Genomic DNA, 19,090 nt, shown 5'->3' on the forward strand with positions numbered 1-19,090 from the left:
AGGTCTTCCTTTACAAAATCTCCTGGTGGAGGCAGTATTATTGACGATTTCATTGTCAAGAGAAGATTGGGTGTAAGTGGCTGAGGTCCAGTAGGATCATTGAGTAGGTGTGCTGTTATAGGTCTGCTATTTACGATTGCCATCACTTCATATAGGTAGGTTCTTAAGGAAGAACTATCAAGGGTTCGGGATGACTGATCCAGGATGGATGTTAACACACCTCTGATTGTTCGGATTTGTCTTTCCCAGACTCCACCCATATGACTGGCAGAGGGTGGGTTCATGACAAACTCGCAGCCTAGTTGTTTTAGGCATTCTTGGTCCATTTCTTTTACTGCTTCCAAGAACTCCCGTCTTGCTCCAACAAAATTGGTGCCTTGGTCTGATTGCAGTTGACGGACATTTCCACGTAGAGCAATGAAAGCACGAAGTGAGTTGAGAAATGCATCAGTTGATAAATCATCAAGCAACTCTATATGTACTGCACGAGAGCACAAACATGTGAAAAGCAGTCCATAGCGTTTTAGTTCTTTCCTTCCCTCTTTAATATAGAACGGACCGAAACAATCCATCCCACAATATGTAAAGGGAGGAGTTGTCTCCATTCTTTCGCTAGGCAGGTTTGCCATCTTTTGTTCTTCTGTTCGACGTCTGAATTTCCTGCATTTGACACAGTTGTAAATAAACGATGATACTGCTTGACTACAGCCGAGAATCCATAGGCCATTAGATCTCAGTTCGTTTATGGTCATGCCACGCCCTTGATGTCTCACTTGCTGATGATAATGATCAATCAGTAACTTGGTGATGTGGCTGGTCTTTGGTAAGATTACCGGATGTTTGATGTGTGGATGTAGAGATGCATGTCCTAATCTACCTCCCACTCTGAGGATGCCCTTGTGGTCCAGGAAGGGATTGAGACGATACAATCTGCTTGCTTTGTCTTTAGTGGTTAACTCCTTTTGGGACTGAAGTTCTTTGACTTCTTTGGAGAAGACTAATCCTTGTACTATGGCAATGATTGTAAGCTCAGCTTCTTGCCTTTCTTCGAGACTTGTAGCTTTATTGGTTCTCTTTATTGAGCCTTTAAACTCCTTTACAAATCTGGTAAGTCTTGCAATAGCTTTAGTTAGTCTTGTCCAGCTGGAGAATTTCAGGAAGCGTTCTGCCAGCGAATTCACTGTTGTTAAGGTCTGATGTACAAGAACTTTGCGTATTTCTGGGTCCTCTGTATCAAGTTCTCCCACCTTTATCTCTCCACTGGGAAGTTGATCTTGCCAGAGAAAACTTGGACCACAAAACCAGTTGGAAGCAATGAGCTCTTTAGATTTGAGTCCTCGAGACGCATGGTCAGCGGGGTTGTCTTCTGATGCGACATACTTCCATTGTGTTGGTTTAGTACTTTCCTTGATGCGCTGGATACGGTTCGCTACGAAGACATGAAAACGCCTTGCTTCATTGCTTATATATCCTAAGATAACTTGTGAATCCGTCCAGAAGAATTCTTGAACATTTTCCAACTCTAGTTCTCCTTTGAGCAGGTCACTTATGCGCACTGCTACTACTGCTGCAGACAACTCCAGTCTTGGCACAGTGGTTACCTTGGTGGGTGCTACTCTGGACTTGGCAATGACAAGTGAGCAGTGGATTTGTCCTGATCTACTGATTGCTCTTAGATATGTACAGACACCATATCCTGCAACACTTGCATCTGAAAAATAGTGGAGTTCATATCTCTGAACTTCTTCAAAATCGGCTGGAAGGTAGCAGCGATCAATCTTGACATTAGCAAGGTTCTTGAGATCTAGAAGCCAGGACTCCCATCGTGGCTTGAGCTCATCTGAAAGTGGTTCGTCCCAGTCTGTCTTGTCACGACACATTTGTTGCAGTATTTGCTTGCCAAGTAGAACGAAAGGTGCCACAAATCCAAGTGGGTCGTAGATGGAGGCCACAGTTGACAAGACTCCTCGTCTGGAGAGTGGACGCTCATTCACAACTACTCGAAACTGGAATTGGTCTGAGGCAACCCCCCATTTAACACCTAGGGCTCTTTCGATCGGTTGCTCGCCCAGGGCTAGATCTTGGTTTCTTACCGTCTCTACACAATCTTCCTTAGGGAGAGAGTCAAGAACTTGTGGGCTATTGGAAACAAACTTGTGCAGTCTCAATTTTCCAGTACTGCAGAGTTTTTTCGCCTCATGGACTAGACTAATAGCCTCTTCTTCTGAGTGGAAACTGATGAGACCATCATCCACATAAAAGTTTCTTTCAATGAATCTTATAGTTGCTTCACTGAACTGGCCTTGACCTTGCGCCGCGATGTACTTGAGGCCAAAGTTTGCACAGGCTGGTGAAGAGGCGGCTCCGAACAAATGGACTCGCATTCGGTAGACTGATGGACTTAAGTGAAAGTCTCCGTTGTCCCACCACAGGAAACGGAAGTAGTCTTGATCTTCGGCTCTGACTCTGAACTGATAAAACATACGTTCTATGTCGCACATCACTGCCACTGGACCCTTGCGAAAGCGGCACAAGACACCTATCAGGGTGTTTGTTAGATCTGGTCCTGTGAGCAGGTGATCGTTTAATGACATGCCTTCATATTTCGCTGAACAATCAAACACTACTCTTATTTTCCCAGGTTTTTGGGGATGGTACACCCCATGGTGTGGAATGTACCAGGCAAGGCTTTTGTTCAATTCTTCAGGTGGAACCCTCTCTGCCTCTCCACGTTCAATTGTTTCGTTCATGAATTTTGTGTAATCTTTGTGATATTGTTTGTCCCTTTCAAGTCTTTTCTTTAGACATTTGAGTCGGTGTTCTGCACAGCTCTTATTGTTTGCCAGACTTGGTCTGTCCTCTTTAAATGGCAAAGGTAGCTCACAAAATCCATCTGCTCTCATTTTAACTCCTTCCTCCATTATAGAAATGAAGCGCAGATCCTCTTGAGAGAAGTGAGAATCTTCCACCTTTCTATCGTTGAAGTCAGACTCAAGGATTTTAATCACATCTGGTGGTGTGACTACTTCTTTGACTTGTGTGCGACAAATGTAATGGACTTCATTTGGTAACTGATCTGATGACTGGCTAGGTGTCACTTCTTTGACAATGATCCTATGGCTGCTTCCAATAGAATCACCATAGTCAACACAAGGGTCAGCACCACCAACTATTGTCCAGCCCAAGTCTGTTCTTTGTGCGAATGGCTCATTGTCTTTTCCTGACACAACTTCTCTGGGTAACAGTGCTTGTGAACAGTTGTAACCTATGAGCAGACCAACATCGCATTCTATGAGAGGGGCGATCTCTTCTGCAAGGTGCTCTAGGTGGGGCCATGCTCTTGCCGTCTTAGGAGTTGAGATGTGATTTAGATTGGCAGGAATAAACTCTCTTGTATATGTTACAGGAAGAGGGATTCTCTTTGAGGAATAAAAGCCTCTGACTTGTAGCCCTGACAGCTTTTCACTTGAAATGACTGTATCTCTGGCTGACAGTGTAGAAAGCTTTAACTGTACATGTTTCTTTTCAGAATCCAGAGCATCTGCCTTTTCTTGTAGAATGAATGTTGTGTCGCTCTGACTGTCTAAAAGGGCATACAGCAGGATTTCGTGTTCTGGTTCGCTTGTTGTGGATAACCAAACTGGACTAATTGTGGATGTGAGGTTACTGCTGTTGTTTTGGACTACACGGTGCGATGTTGCCTCGTTTGGTGCTTCTTTATTTTGTTTGATTTCTTTTGTGTCATTTGTGCTTTTGCTTTCCTTTTGTTCCTTCTCGCTTTCTTTGTTCTTTCTGATTTCCTTGTCCCGTTCTTCATGTAAACAGGTTGGGTGTTTTCCTTTGCATGTGTCACAAACACTTCTCTTTCCACATTTCTTTGAATGATGTCCAGAGTTGAGGCATCCGAAACATAGTCCTTTCATTTGTACGAACTTGACTCGTTCCATTATTGGCTTGTCTATGAATTTTCGACATGTGTGAATGCTATGGTATAATCTTTCACAGAAGACACATTTCTTCGTATTTGATTTCTCTTCTGCACTGCTTGCCAGTACCTTAGCTCCAACACTTCGAGTCTTTGTAGGCTTAACCCTCTCCGAGTCACTTCCCTTGAGAGCATGGAGTGACGTTACTGGGTTGCACGCTATCTTGGCTTCTCTTGTGATGAAGTCGACAAAGTTACTGAATGTTGGAAAAGAACCTTGCTGCTCTTCAACCTCAATGACTTTCCTATTCCATCTAGCTGTTAGCCAATCAGGAAGCTTGCTTAACATTTTCTGATTTTCGCTGCAATCATTTAGAACTTCAAGATTCTTGATTTGTAGCATGGCAGCTTCACAGCCTCTGAGAAAGTCTGAGAACTCTTGTAACTCAGCACTGTCCTTTGTTCCAATCTTTGGCCATGTTGTTAGCTTATCTCTGAAGGCTTTGGCAATTACAAATGAACTTCCATATCTCTCCTCCAGAGTGTCCCATGCTGCATAGTACGCTGCATCTGTACCAAGCAGGAAGTAACTCTCGACAGCTCTTCTGGCTGGTCCACCAACATACTTGCGGAGATAGTAAATCTTTTCATTCACTGGAATGTTTTTCCTGTCTATTAGTGTCTGAAATGACATTTTCCAATCTTTGTACTTGAGAGGGTCGCCATTGAAAACAGCTGGCTCTGGTACTGGTAGACGGCTTATGTTAATGGACTCTGCTAACGCTTTAGCTAGTGCTGTGGTGCTATCTTCTTGTGTAGCATTAGTTGTAAGATGCCACCTTGTGGTCTGTTGTGGAGCAGAAAACTGTTGCAGATTTGCAGTGGGTTGTGATGGTGCGAGCTGACGTTCAGGCAGACTTACTGGTTTAGGAGCAGCTTTTCTATCTTTATCATTGTCGTGTAGGAGGTCTGAGATTTCTTCGTCTGAGTTAACTTCTGGCTCATACACTTTCAGTCGTGCTTTGGCAGCATTCATTTTCTTTATAGTTTCAAGACGTTCTAGCTCTCTTCGCTTCTGTTCTAATGCTTTTAGTTTTTCAGCATTTTCTGCTTCTTGTTTTGCTAATCTTTGTCGGTTTTCTACTTCAAGGGTTTCAAGCTCATTTCTTTCGCGATCCATTTCCTCCATAACTTTCAGAGTGGCTTCAGTTGCAGCTAGTTCCGCTGCTGCTTCTTGTTTCTTTATAGACAACCTGCTTGAACTTGAACATGTACTTCTTGAGCTTTTAGATTTTTGGGACGCTGCTGAGATGAATACTGAACCGGCTTCACTCCAGCGAGTTGATCTCTTTGCTGGATCTTTTACATTTCCTTCTTCTGCAAGACATTCTTGAGCTTGTTGTATGAGCTTCTGAGAAACAGCATCACATGTGTCCACTCTGCGACGAGTGTCTCCATCTGGAGTTTCATGACTGCGTAGCTTGTCATAGGCTTGTTTTACTTCTGCTGAGGTATGTTGGATCTGGACAATGTGATCATATAATCTCATACTGACAGGTGCTTCAAGTGCTCTTTTAACTTGTTTTGCAGCAGCTTTCCATTCATCATAGCTTGCCTTAAAGCGTGTTTGAAGCTTATTCACTTTCTCTTCATACAGTGCTTGGCCTTTTTCAGTGAGTTTCCTAACTCTTTGGCTTTTCCTCAAGCTCTCTTCTTTAGCAGCTTGACATGTGCTTGGCTCTTGAGGGCTTGTGTCCAGAATTTCATAATCAGGACTTAATTGTTGCTGCAACTCCACAGCTTCAGTGTCACATTCTTCTTGATCAGCCATGTCACTATTCTAGTGTGTTTTAGACTTTGTTATGTGTGACCTTAACTCAATTAAGTGATATCACACTACTAAATATGCTTATAAACTTAAATTGCTTCTTTCTTTAAAGATAAACTTAAATGTGTCAAACACCTTAAAATAAGAAATATACTTTTCACTTGTTATAAAATAAAAAACAAATGACCTTCAATATAAAACAAAAAATTAAATAGTAAAAACTTCACCCTTAAATAACTAAATTAGCAAAAATACTTGTACTTAACTTCAAATAAGGTTAGTAACAGTCACCTTATATTAAACAACCAATAACTTAAACTTGCACTTAGATTTTTGGCCACTGCACTTTACATTACAACTTTAAGCACTTAATAGAGTCCCTTTAAAGTTAGCAAGGTTAATCTACTTCTTCACATTTAACTTGTTTTAAATGCTTTACTACTTCTTAGCTTAACCACGCTGCACTCTTGGACCCCGGATGGCGCTGATTTGGGCTTTATGTGTATGCAGTCCCGTCTTTCCTTTGAAGCTTGAGAGCGACGTCACCACTTAACGAGCTGCTCATTTACGGCTCCGCTGCGACTGGCACTGCTGACCTCTCCTCCAGCACGAAACAGGCTGAGTTCTGACTGTTACTCCCCTCGAGTTGAATTAAAGGCTCAGGTCGTTCTTGGTTTTAACAGACATTTATTTGGACACGAGTCTTCAACATGTCTTGTACATGCTAGTCTTTTAGCCTTTTTTATGTCCCAACAATGCCGTCAGAACTATGAAAGAAAATACACAAACTTAAATTAACCCTCTAAAAGAGATGTTTTACACATAATAATAAACAAAAAAATACATACAAACGAATAAATAAAGTGCACATTTCCACCAGCAAGTAAATACACTTAATTGGCTAATTATACATTAACACACGATCACGTAACAAACGTTCACATATGGAAGCCAGTTAAGACGATAAAACACATACCTCATTGGCCTCTCTGACTCAAGAGGAATAAACTTGGAGGGTTACAGCTTCTTTTAAACAAAAACTTGATATCTCTTCTTAGCACCACATATGCTTAACTCTTACAGACATGGGTTACTAGTACGGCACCTCGTGCAGCTCTTCTTACAGGTAGTGCACCGGAAACTATTCTGATAGCAACATTTAAATAATTCCCAAGCGGAACAAAAGAATAAAAAATAAGTGGATTCCCCCTTTTCTAAGGTTTTAGCTGAATAATATGAAATTGACATGTATTAACAAAAATATATTACTTATCTATTCTAATGATTATTCTGAACATTTTAACTATTAATTGACCTTTTAAATGTAAAGTGCATGTAATGAATGAAATATATGAGAAGTTGCATCTGACGGCAGCTACAACAGAGGTTTTCAACCTTTCAAGGTATGCCAAAGTAGATTGGAAATAAACTTTACAGAACACTTGGTCCCCAGGATTATGGTTGAAGACTTCTGCCTTGTAATATTGTAATATTATAAAATGAATTGAAGGTCACACTTTCTCTTAATGGGATAGTTCACCCCCAAAAAAATACCCCATGATTTACTCAGCCTCAAGGCATCCTAGGTATGTATGACCAATCCAATAAGAGTTATATTAAAACATGTCTTGGCTCTTCCAAGCTTTATAATAGCAGTGAATGGGTGTTATTTTTCAATAGTCCACATAGTCCCCCACCACCAGAGCCAAGTGGGACATTTTTTATGATGGACTTGATTGCACTTTATTGGACTTCTTTTGGAAAATTGAAGCCAGGACATTTTTTATATAACTCCGATTGGATTCGTCTGAAAGAAGAAGGTCATATACACCTAGGATGCCTTGAGGGTGGGTACATCATGGGGTTATTTTCATTTTTGGGTGAACTATCCCTAGGGTGAACTATTTTTGGGTGAACTATACCTTTAAAGGTTTTAAAACTTAAATTGATTCATCGTTTACTTGCCCTCATTTTCCAAATCCTTACGAATTTCTTCTGTGTATCTTTTCAATACAACAAATGTGAGTTGAGAACTGGGGCTCACTGAATTTCAGAAAGGATGCAGTACCATAAAGTACCCTAAAAGTGGTCTATATGATTTGTGCACTATATTCCAGATAGCTGAAGCCTAATCTAATGATAGCACTCCAATGGGCTTTTAATCATTGTGACTAGACAAAGTTGACTAGTTGAGCTAAATAATGACACTGTGGTCTTTTTAGAGTTGTCTTACAGCATAATTTCTACGTATCTCATATTTGAAGATGTATTTGTATCCTATTTTATTGGCTTACTTCAGTCTTTTGTTACTCCATGTGCAGGCCTCAAGGGCCACTGAAGAAGAATCAGAGAAGTTCCAGACTCATGTCTGATGACGACATCCGCGGGAGCAAGGAAGCGCTTTTACAAGATATTGAGAAGAAGTTGCGATTTAAAGATGAACATCTTCATTTTGGGCAGCAGGTAGATGGTGTCATAAAAACTAGAGATATAAAGGGGTTTTGTTCCACCAGTGTATAGGACAAATAGTAGGCAGTGCTTTTCCAGGACTGATAGATATAGAATCGCTCATCTTCTGTTGTTCACTGAGTTATGGGTTCTTTATGTGAGACACTAGCTATAATCGAGGGTTTAATCATGGCTTGTAATAGTTAAGAGATGGAGAAGGAATAGGGAAGAAAATTATCCCCCTGAATAACATTTTCTAAGTACCACAGCTATACTCTAGAATTAATACATGCTACCCATTATGACTTCATAATTATATCACTAGAAACGTATTTTAATAAGCTTTTAAGCTTCTTTTTGATTTTTAAACTGAATCTAACTCTTAGTTGGCTTGCACCAAATGCGAAAATGTATGAAAGAAATATATACTTTTTGTTGTTGAAAAATTATGCCATGCGAGAATTACAGACGGGTTTATTAATAGATAATATTATTATTATCTATACAGATTTGTAATTCCTTCATGACACCATATTACATTTTTTATCATTTTGATATATCGCTGTACTGTGCATGGAATTAGTGAAGTAAAATTCACATGCATGCTTGCAATTTTTCCTAATTTTGAATAATTTTTGCTTTTGCAATATGCATTTATATTTATATTTGTACTTTATATCATAGTCCTATAAATATTTAGATGTTCTGCAAGGGTATTTAAATTAAATCTATATTTAAAGTCAACATGAAATCCAAACCTACCTCTTTTCTCATTAAATATCCTGTTTCACATCAGTTTCATGTTGATTTTAAATGTCAGCGTACTTGTTTGAGGGCTTCATTAAATGTAACACTTTCAATATTGACTGTCATTTATAAATGAAAACCTTTTGTTTTCATTTCTGTTTGTGGTCTGTATATCTCGATGCATTATATAGTGGCTTTGCATCCCATTTAAGAATCTGTTTTCACATTCTAACATGTGTCAAATGTGCATCCGCATCATGCATCGTATTAACACTGTACACACTTGAGTGTTTCCTGTCTGATTAACACTATAAAAAAGACTATTTCTCACACATTTGTATTGATGTGTGACTAGTGTCTGTGTTTACATCACCGTCATTCATCCTGTCCTCCATAGAAGCCGAATTATTGGGGGAAGTGAGCCGCCCGCTCGGACCAAACATTCCCGCCGCAACTGTCATTAACTATGACGAGGTACAAGGAATTTTCTCCATTGCAAGCAGTGCTTGGTTCTGAAGTGCATTAGTTTCATTACATAAGAATCAATTTTGATTTAAACCAGAAGCAAGATGAGCTCATTTAAAGCTGTGGCTTTTCTCCACTAATGAAACTGCATGAATAATAACTCTGTTTAGAGGAAGATGCTGTAAATTTCATTTGTAACACAAGAGGGCTTGTTAACGCAATGCTCTACCACTTGAGCTATAGGAACACTAATGTTACATTTGTTAAAATTAGTTACAATGTGTAAAACATGAGCTAACAATAAAAAATACTCAATATATTATTTCAATTTATCTTTTTATTGACTAACTTTATTTTTATTAACTAATGTTTCATAAATTAGATTAATATAGAAATATATTTAAGTTTATTTTTTTTACTTTTTTATTATAATTTTTTAAAAACAATGAAATATAATTAAAAAATTATAATGAAAAAAAGTCAAAAAAATTGACTATTGATATTATATTTATTTTAATTGTAATTATATTTTTAGTAATTTTTTATATTCTTTTTTAAATTATATTTTATTAAAATATTTTTTTTATTTTTGTATTATATTAAGTAATTCATAATTAAGAGTGATAAATAATATAACAAATTGTTAGTTAGTTAATGCATTAACTAATGTTAACCAATGGGACCATATTGTAAAGTGTTACTGTTATTGAAAATTAATTGTTTCAATGTTTAAGCCATAATTACTATAAAATCTGCCAATTTTATCATTAAAACCTTTTTTTAAATGTAGATGCATCCTTGTAAATCATAACTAATACTCTAACTACTGTAGAAGTCTGTCACAAAAGATTATGCATGAGCAGCTTTAGTTTAATTTAATGCTACACGTTACATACTAACTAAATGAGAATATAGAAATGGATATCAATGGATATCTCACCCAGAAGCAATAATGACATGAGCACCACATCTGCAGTTTGTTTTCAATGCAAACACAGTTCAGTTCAGTGTCAGTGAGAATGAAATGTGTATGCAATGGGAATCTGTGAGTAAACATGATCGCTGGTCTGGAGAGACTAGACAGAGATAGGAATGGACAGGGCTCTTCTGTCTTATAAATAGAGGTGACTGCATTCAGACATGTTGGCAGACATTCAGAACTGAAGGCGAGCTGTTACCAGACAGGCCTCTTGAGATATAATCGGCACTTTTAAAATGGGAAGGTGTTTTAAAGGAGTCATATCATAGCTATTTAGTAACATGATATTTATTTGTATTTACTTGATTTATTTGACCATTTTTCATCCTCACTATAAACCCCAGAACATATGCATGTCTGTTTCCGCCACGGAAGAAAAACATAAAAGAAAACACAAAAGATATTTTTCTTCTTCTTGCAATTCTGAGTTTAAATCTCACAATTCTGAATTTTTTTCTCAGAATTCTTGAGTATAAATTTTTTCTCTGTAATTCTGAGTTAAAATCTGACAAATCTGACTTTATTTTCAGCTGAAGTCTGTACTTAAATCTTGCAATTCTGCTTTATATGTTTTTGCCATCAGATAAAAAAATGCAAAATGGGATTTTGTATCTAGCAATCTCAGTTTACATCTCTGCAAATTTATATTTAGCTATTTTGACTTTTTATCTTACAATTCTAAACTTAAATCTCACAAATATTTTTTTTTCCATTTGAATTATTAGTTGAAATCACACAATTCTTAGTTTTTTTTTTTTCTTGGAGTCCTGTGTTTAAATCTCATGATTCAGAATGATTATAAATTATTTATTTATTTTTAAATTCTGAGTTTAAATCTCATGATTCAGAATTATTATTATTTTTAAAAAAAAATTAAATCTGAGTTTGAATCTCACAATTTTTTTTTTTTTTTTTTTTTTTTGTGAGTGTAAATCTCAGTTCTGAGGTTTTTGTTTTTTTCTGAGTTTAAATCTCACAATTCTGGGTTTTTATTTTATTTTTTGGGGATTTCTGTGTTTAAATCTCACAATTCTGAGTTTTATTTATTTATTTATTTTATTTCTGTGTTTAAATCTCACAATTCTGAGTTTTATTTTTATTTTATTTTTATTTTTTTCTGTGTTTAAATCTCACAATTCTGAGTTTTTTTCTTTGTTTTTGTTTTTAAATTCTGAGTTTAAATCTCACGATTCAGATTTTTTATATATATTTTTTTTTGAATTATGAGTTTAAGTCTCACAATTCTGAGTTTTTTTTTTTGTGTCTGTTTAAATCTCACAATTCTGAGTTTTTTTTCCGGAATTCTGAGTTTAAATCTCAATTCTGACTTTATTTTCCTCAGAAGCCTGTGCTTAAATCTTGCAATTCTGTTTTATTTGTTGAGACAAAAAAAAATGCCAAATGGGACTTTTTATCTCGCAGTCTAAGTTTACATCTCTCAATTCTCACTCTTTCGCTAAGAATTGCGAGTTTCTACAAGAACAAGATGTTTAGGGGCCATTTTTTCTTGAAATAATTCCGTCTATATTTATAATGTTACATTATCTCCACAAAGCCGTCTTCATATTGTGATTGGTTCACATGTTGTCAGATGTGTCATGCAAACACAAGTTCACTCTGATGTGTTAAATAACCTGACCACTGATTAGCATCGGCATTCATCAGATATCATATTTGTTTGTTTGTTTATTGTTAATTTTAGACATAACTGTGATCAGTTTGATTGTTTAATTATGCGACTGTACTGGAAACTTTAACATTCGGGAAGCAACTGTGGGCAATGTTTTCTTTAATTTCTATCAAAGCATAAATGAGGCACATTCACAGATGATCTCAGTTAATAAGTTCAGTCGTAATAATGTGTTTTATAGGAATACAAGGTGTCGAGCTTCGAGCAGAGGCTACTGAGTGAGATCGAGTTTCGTTTGGAAAGAACTCCAGTGGAAGAGTCGGACGATGAAGTTCAACACGATGAAATTCCCTCGGGAAGATGCATCGCACCCATCTTCGACAAGAAACTGAAGCACTTCAGAGCCGTGGAAGGGATTCCCGTCACATTCACCTGTAAAGTTGTTGGGATTCCAGTTCCTAAAGTGAGTTTTTGACAGCTTGTGATGTTACTGTAATGCATGCTCAGAATCAGAAATAACTCTTTTATTGTGTTCACTATCATTCAAGGTTCTGAGACTTTTCTTTTTTCTGTGTGTGTGTTTTGGAAATTAGTCTCTTGTGCTCACAGACGCTGCATTTATTTGCTCAGAAATTCAATAAAAATAGTGAAATATTTAAACAATTCAAAATATATATTTTATACGTGATTATATGTTAAACTCTAATTTATTTCTGTGATGCTCCGCTGTATTTTCAGCATCATTCCTCCAGTCTTCAGTGTCACATGATCTTCAGAAATCAGAATAATGAAAAATCCCCGTTAGTGCTTGTGGATTAAATACTTCATTTCAATCTTCAAGCATTCAATCTTCTGTCCTTTTCACACAGGTTTACTGGTTTAAGGATGGAAAGCAGATTTTGAAGAGAAACGAGCACTATAAGAAGATCAGAGAGGGAGATGGGACGTGTTCATTACACATAGAAGCCGTCACGAGTGAAGATGACGGCAATTATACAGTAATGGCAGCGAATCCACAGGTAACATGAGGAGAAAATCATCAGGAATGACTGTGAATCCTAGTTTAAATGAGAGTCAAGCCTGATTTCATGTTCACAGGGAAGAATAAGCTGCTCTGGCCATTTGATCGTCCAAACAGGTCCTGTGAGAAACCGACCCGTGGTTCACTCGCAGAGGTGCTCAGTTTTCATACACACTAGTACAAAATCAGAGACTTAAGAAGTCTTTTCTGTTCATCAAGGCTGCTTTCATGTGATCAGAAACACAGATAAATACTATAATCTTGCAAAATGTTATTACAACATAAAATAATGATTTCTACCGTAAAATACTTTCAAATATAATTTATTTATGTGATACAACGCTGAATTTTCTCCAGTCTTCAGTGTCACATGATCTTCAGAAATCATTCTAATATGCTGATTTGTTATTAGAATTAGAATTTTTGGAAACTGCAATAACTTTTTCAGGATTTTTGATGAATAATAAAAAAAAAAATTAATTAAATATTTTTTTAACAATATAAACTAGAATTCGAAAGTCTGGGGTCAGAGCATTTTTAATCTTTCTGTTTTAGAAAGAAATGAAAACGTTTATTCAGCAAGGATGCGTTAAATTGTAAATAACTGATCGCAAAGATTCATATTGTCACAAAATTTATATTTTAAATAAATCCTGTTCTTTTTAACTTTTTATGTCTCAAAGAATACTGAAAAAGTATCGCAGTTTCCAAAAAAATATATATATATTTGGCATAATTCTAATAATAAATCATCATATTATTCTGATTTCTGAAGATCATGTGACACTGAAAACTGGAGAGAAAAAATAAATAGTCATCACATAAATAAATTACATTAGGATTTTAAAATAGAAACCATTATTTTACATTGCATTAATATTATGCGAGAGTTGTTTTTTGATTAAATAAATGCAGCCTTGATGAGCAGAAGTCTGATACTGATCCCTAAATAAAGTAGTTTTCCAGCTTCAGTGGCTGACAGAGAGACCCGTGTAATAGACTTGTATGTGTAATATTTCTGTTTCCCAGAGTCCGAGCGCGTGTACAGGAAGTGGAGGGCGAGCCGGCTCAAGAGCGCTTCTTCCGTCCGCACTTCCTGCAGGCTCCAGGAGACATGTCGGCTCACGAGGGACAGCTCTGTAGGTTAGACTGCAAGGTACTGCACATAATCCAGCTAGATGTGATCCCAACACACATCTGAGCACTTTATAATGTCTGAACATCGTTGCATTAGGAGTCCGAGCAGACTTAACATCCCTTGACAAGACAAGTACACTTTAACATACTTTTAAAACAACTGCTTAAAGAAAATAGACCTACTTTAAATAATATACCGAACTGCAAACTGAATATAATGTTTTTGACTCTATTAGTTGCATTTAAATGAAAATGTTTTATATTGTACAATTATTTAAACTTAAGAAATTAGGACTTAAGTCTATCTTTTTCAAAATTAATGCATCTGACAAAGATAAACTCAAATATTCTTGTATGTCATGTATTTAAAACAATGATTGATTTACAACAGTGTTATTTTAGTATCATTACAGTTTTTGATTACATCAGTTTTTAGTTTAATATTTTCCATTTTCATTTTAGTGATTTTTTTTTAAGGATTTCTTTTGTCTATATAGTTTTATTAATTTGTATTATTGTTTAGTACGTTGAGTTAAAATTAATTAAAATAAGAAATAAAAAATAACTGTAAATAAAATAGCATTTTATATTTTATTTCAGTTTACATCCATTTCATTTCAAGCAAAAAAAAAAGAAAATTTTTATTTTTTAATTTTTTAATGGTTTTAATATTCGTTTAAATTTTCTGTAACAACACTCACAATATATTTTAAAATAAAAAGTCTAATTTGACATACAATCTCACTTGGGTGCATTAAGAAACATGGTCTTTGTGTTTCATTGTATCATTTAACCCTTGTGGGTTGTTGGGGACGTTTTCGTCCACTAGGGGGTAAAGTTGAGTCTTATTTTGGCCACAACTTTCTCTGTGTTTGAGCTAATGGAATGATTTTTGGTGACAAATCTTATTTTGACCCATATTTTGGGAAAATGCTTTGAATTTTTTCAAAAACTCAACGGTACACTGTGGGCAAATTCACTACCCTTTCGAGTGGTTCGTGGATGAAAACATCCACTAAATTAAACTGCTGTAAAAATGTACCAGATAAATATTTTTTTCAAATTTTTTTGCATAACTCTATTAATCAACTTCAGTCCTGATCAAAACTACCAAATGTAAAAAAAAAAATCCAAGATTTTAACTTTTTAATTACCAAGTTCATAAATGATGTCACTGATTTGGGGAAAAAAACACTCAAAATTACATATTTTCAATATAAAAAGTGATTGTGGACTGGATATTATTTTACCTTTTATCACAGTCTTGGGCATGTCAAAGATTAGTAACAAAATTGGCTTTGATGCATTGTTAGTTTTTGTGCAGCATTAGATTTAAATTTTTTCTCCCTAATTAGTTGTTGGTGGCTGTTTTTGCCCCATTGACTTCCATTATAATGACATTTATTGATTGCAAAGCCATGACACCATATAATCATGCATTCTTAATTGTTTGTGGTTTTCCCTTTCCCTTTATCACACATGCATACTTCAAGAAGCCGACAGAAAGCAGGTTAAAGTGTTTACATGCCACACAAAATCAGAGACAAAAAACGACCTGTTACCAGTCGACATGGTTTAAGACCTTACTCAGAACCAAGAAAATGTTAATGAAGCATAAGAACGTGCATGTAGAGATAAATAAGAACCTCTTCTGCTGTTTAGGTGAGTGGGTTACCTCATCCTGAGATCATGTGGCTTCTCAACGGGAAGCCCATTTATCCAGACCTCACTCATCGAATGCTCGTGAGAGAAAACGGCATCCATTCTCTAGTTCTTGACCCTTTGACTCAAGCCGATGACGGGACGTACACCTGCATCGCCTCAAATAAAGCTGGACAGAGCTCATTCAGCCTCCAGCTCAAAGTCGTGGGTAAGAGCACAGTGTCTTCTTCACATTAACGTTCTGGAGAACCATAAAAGTGCTTTAGTTCATCACAAACATGACTCCTTAGACATGAGTCAGAATGATGTGATTGACATTTATAATTACCAAAATAAAGCGTTATCATCAGACGACTTTGGATATCATAGCCTATTAAAATTGTGCTTTGGTAAATCATAAAATAAAAACATGCTTTTTGTAAATCATATATATTACTTAGTTATGACATAAGTCAAAAATATGAGATAGAAATTTATCATTTTGACAAATAAATTGGAAAATTGCAAGTCATCATGAGATGAAAAGTCATAATTATTAACAATAAAAATGACTGACTTTATGAATTAGTATATCGGGCTAAGATGTGCTTTGGTAAATCATAAAATAAAAATCATAAAGTAAAAATAATGTGGTTTGGTAAATCGTTTTTATGAGTTAGAATGTCATAGGTATGACATAACTATTATATAGAAAATTTATAATTTTGACAAAAAAAGTCATAATGAGATGAAAAGTCATAAATATGACAATATGAAAAATGACTTGGTATATCATAATTGAACTTATTATGATGACTTTATCTCATTATATTGACTTTTTACTTCATACAGTCTAATTTTTTTTACTTTATCATAAATTTATGCCAGTTTTGACTATCTCACAATTATGACTATTATGGATATTAATATGTTTGCTTTACTTTTTAATTCCACAATTATGCAAATATAAGACTTGTCTCTTAAATTCTAATTATTAATTATTAATGTTTTTAAACTTTGTGTCATAATTTCTACTTATGTCATAACTTATCTCATTAGACCTAATATTTTTAGATTATTCTATATTATTCTAATAATTAAACATAAAACATTAAATTTAACTAATACATCATACTCCGTCTTAAACTATTTTAAAAGTGTTTTTTTATTATTATTTTAGAATTATTTTATATTATTGTATTTTAGATTATTATATTATTTTTATATTATTCTAATAATTAAACATTAAGACATTATAAACATTTAAACTATTTTGGATATGAGTATTTTTATGCCAATTTTTATGCCAATATAAGACTATAAATTCTAATTTTTTATCTAATAATGATGAATTTACATGCAGTTATTTTGAATTAACTTATAATTATTTTAACTTTTTGTTAATTTCTACTTTTGTCATGACTTATCTCATGAGAATGAATAATTATGTCAGAATTATAATGTATCTCAATGCTTTATCAAGTAATCATGACTTTTTATGTCATAATTTTGACTTAACTCATAATTATTAATTAATTTTCTACTTTTTGTACTTATCTCATGAGCCAGAATATTTCTGACTTATTATGTTATAATTTTGTCTTGTTGTAATTTACTTTTTACGTCGTAATTATAGTGTATCTCAATAATAATCATGACTTTTTATGTCATAATTTTGACTTGATTTATTCATTAAATCACAGGTGCGAGTCATAAACTCAGAATAGCGAGATTCAAACTCATGATTGTAAGAAAATCGTATTTTTTTGTTTCTCAGAATTGGACTTTGCATCTCACAGGTCTGAGAAAAGAAGCCAGATTTGCAGGTTTATGTCTTATATGATAACAGAAATATTGAACCCTCTGTTTCTCTGCAGAGAAAGCGCTGAAGCAGGCGCCTGGTTTTGTGGAGAAGCTGCAGAACACAGGCGTCGCTGAGGGCTCCTCGGTGCGTCTGGAGTGCAGAGTCGTGGGGATGCCACAGCCGCTCATCTACTGGAAGAAAGACAACGACACCATCTCTCACTCAGTGGACCGAGTCAGGTGAGATCATCAACACTGGGACACTTTATATCATGCATTTATGAAGTTCACATTCTGTGTCTCTGTCCTCCCAGCATGCATCAGGACACCACAGGTTATGTTTGTCTAATGATTCAACCGACCAGGAAGGAAGATGCTGGCTGGTACACCGTCTCTGCGAAGAACGAGGCAGGGATTGTATCATGTACAGCCAGACTAGACATATACGGTGAGTCAGTCATAATTAATTAATATTTCAGCACTATAAATCATTAACCTTAACTAGCTGGTGAGAAATTTAAAGAGAGCTAAATTAAACTCAATCTAAAACTATTTTAAAAGTGTTTTATTTTTCAATTATTTTTATATTATTGTATTTTATATTTTTTTATATTATTCTAATAATTAACATAAAACATTAAATTAAACTAGTATATCATACTTCATCTAAATTATTTTAAAAGTGTTTTTTTTTTCAGTTACATTATTGTATTTGATATTATTTTATATTATTCTAATAATTAACATAAAACATTTAATTAAACTAGTATATCATACTCCATCTGAAACTATTTTAAAACTGTTTATTATTATTATTTTTATATTATTATATTTTAGATTATTATTATATTATTATATTTTTCTAAAAATTAAATATAAAACATTAAATTAAACTAGTATATCATACTCCATCTAAAACTATTTTAAAAGTGTTTTATTTAAATTATTTTAGGATTTTTTTATATTATTATATGTTATATTATTTTATATATTATTCTAATAATTGAACATAAAACATTAAATTAAACTAGTATATCATACTCCCTCTGAAACTATTTTAAAAGTGTTTTTTTTTTTAGGATTATTATTATATTATTATATTTTATATTATTATTATATTATTTTTATATTATTATGATAATTAAACATAAAACATTTAATTAAACTAGTATATCATACTCCATATAAAACTATTTATAAACGTATTTGGATTATTTTTGGATTATTTTCATATCATTGTATTTTAGATTATTATTACATTATTTTTATATTATCCTAATAATTAAACATAAAACATTAAATTTAACTATTACTCCATCTAAAAATATTTTAAACATAATATGTTTCATTATTTTAACAAATTATTCTAATAATTAAAAAATTAAACTACTATATTATACTCCATCTAAGACTGTTTTAAATTTAATTTTTATGATTATTTTTCTAATAATGAAATTAAATTCCAC

At 34.4% G+C, this 19,090-nt stretch overlaps 1 protein-coding gene across 1 annotated transcript in view; it reads left to right on the plus strand.

Moving 5' to 3' along the window:
* Positions 1-19,090, plus strand: part of LOC113112346 (myopalladin-like) — a 34,742-nt gene that overhangs the window by 13,309 nt on the left and 2,343 nt on the right. Inside the window, exons 12-20 of the mRNA XM_026277815.1 lie at positions 8,075-8,223; positions 9,349-9,422; positions 12,264-12,485; positions 12,892-13,041; positions 13,121-13,197; positions 14,073-14,199; positions 15,843-16,050; positions 17,699-17,864; positions 17,939-18,072. Coding sequence (XP_026133600.1) covers positions 8,075-8,223; positions 9,349-9,422; positions 12,264-12,485; positions 12,892-13,041; positions 13,121-13,197; positions 14,073-14,199; positions 15,843-16,050; positions 17,699-17,864; positions 17,939-18,072 — 1,307 coding nt within the window. The remainder of the gene's footprint in view (positions 1-8,074; positions 8,224-9,348; positions 9,423-12,263; positions 12,486-12,891; positions 13,042-13,120; positions 13,198-14,072; positions 14,200-15,842; positions 16,051-17,698; positions 17,865-17,938; positions 18,073-19,090) is intronic.

This window comes from Carassius auratus, chromosome 13, assembly GCF_003368295.1.
Source record: "Carassius auratus strain Wakin chromosome 13, ASM336829v1, whole genome shotgun sequence".
NCBI lineage: Eukaryota > Metazoa > Chordata > Actinopteri > Cypriniformes > Cyprinidae > Carassius > Carassius auratus.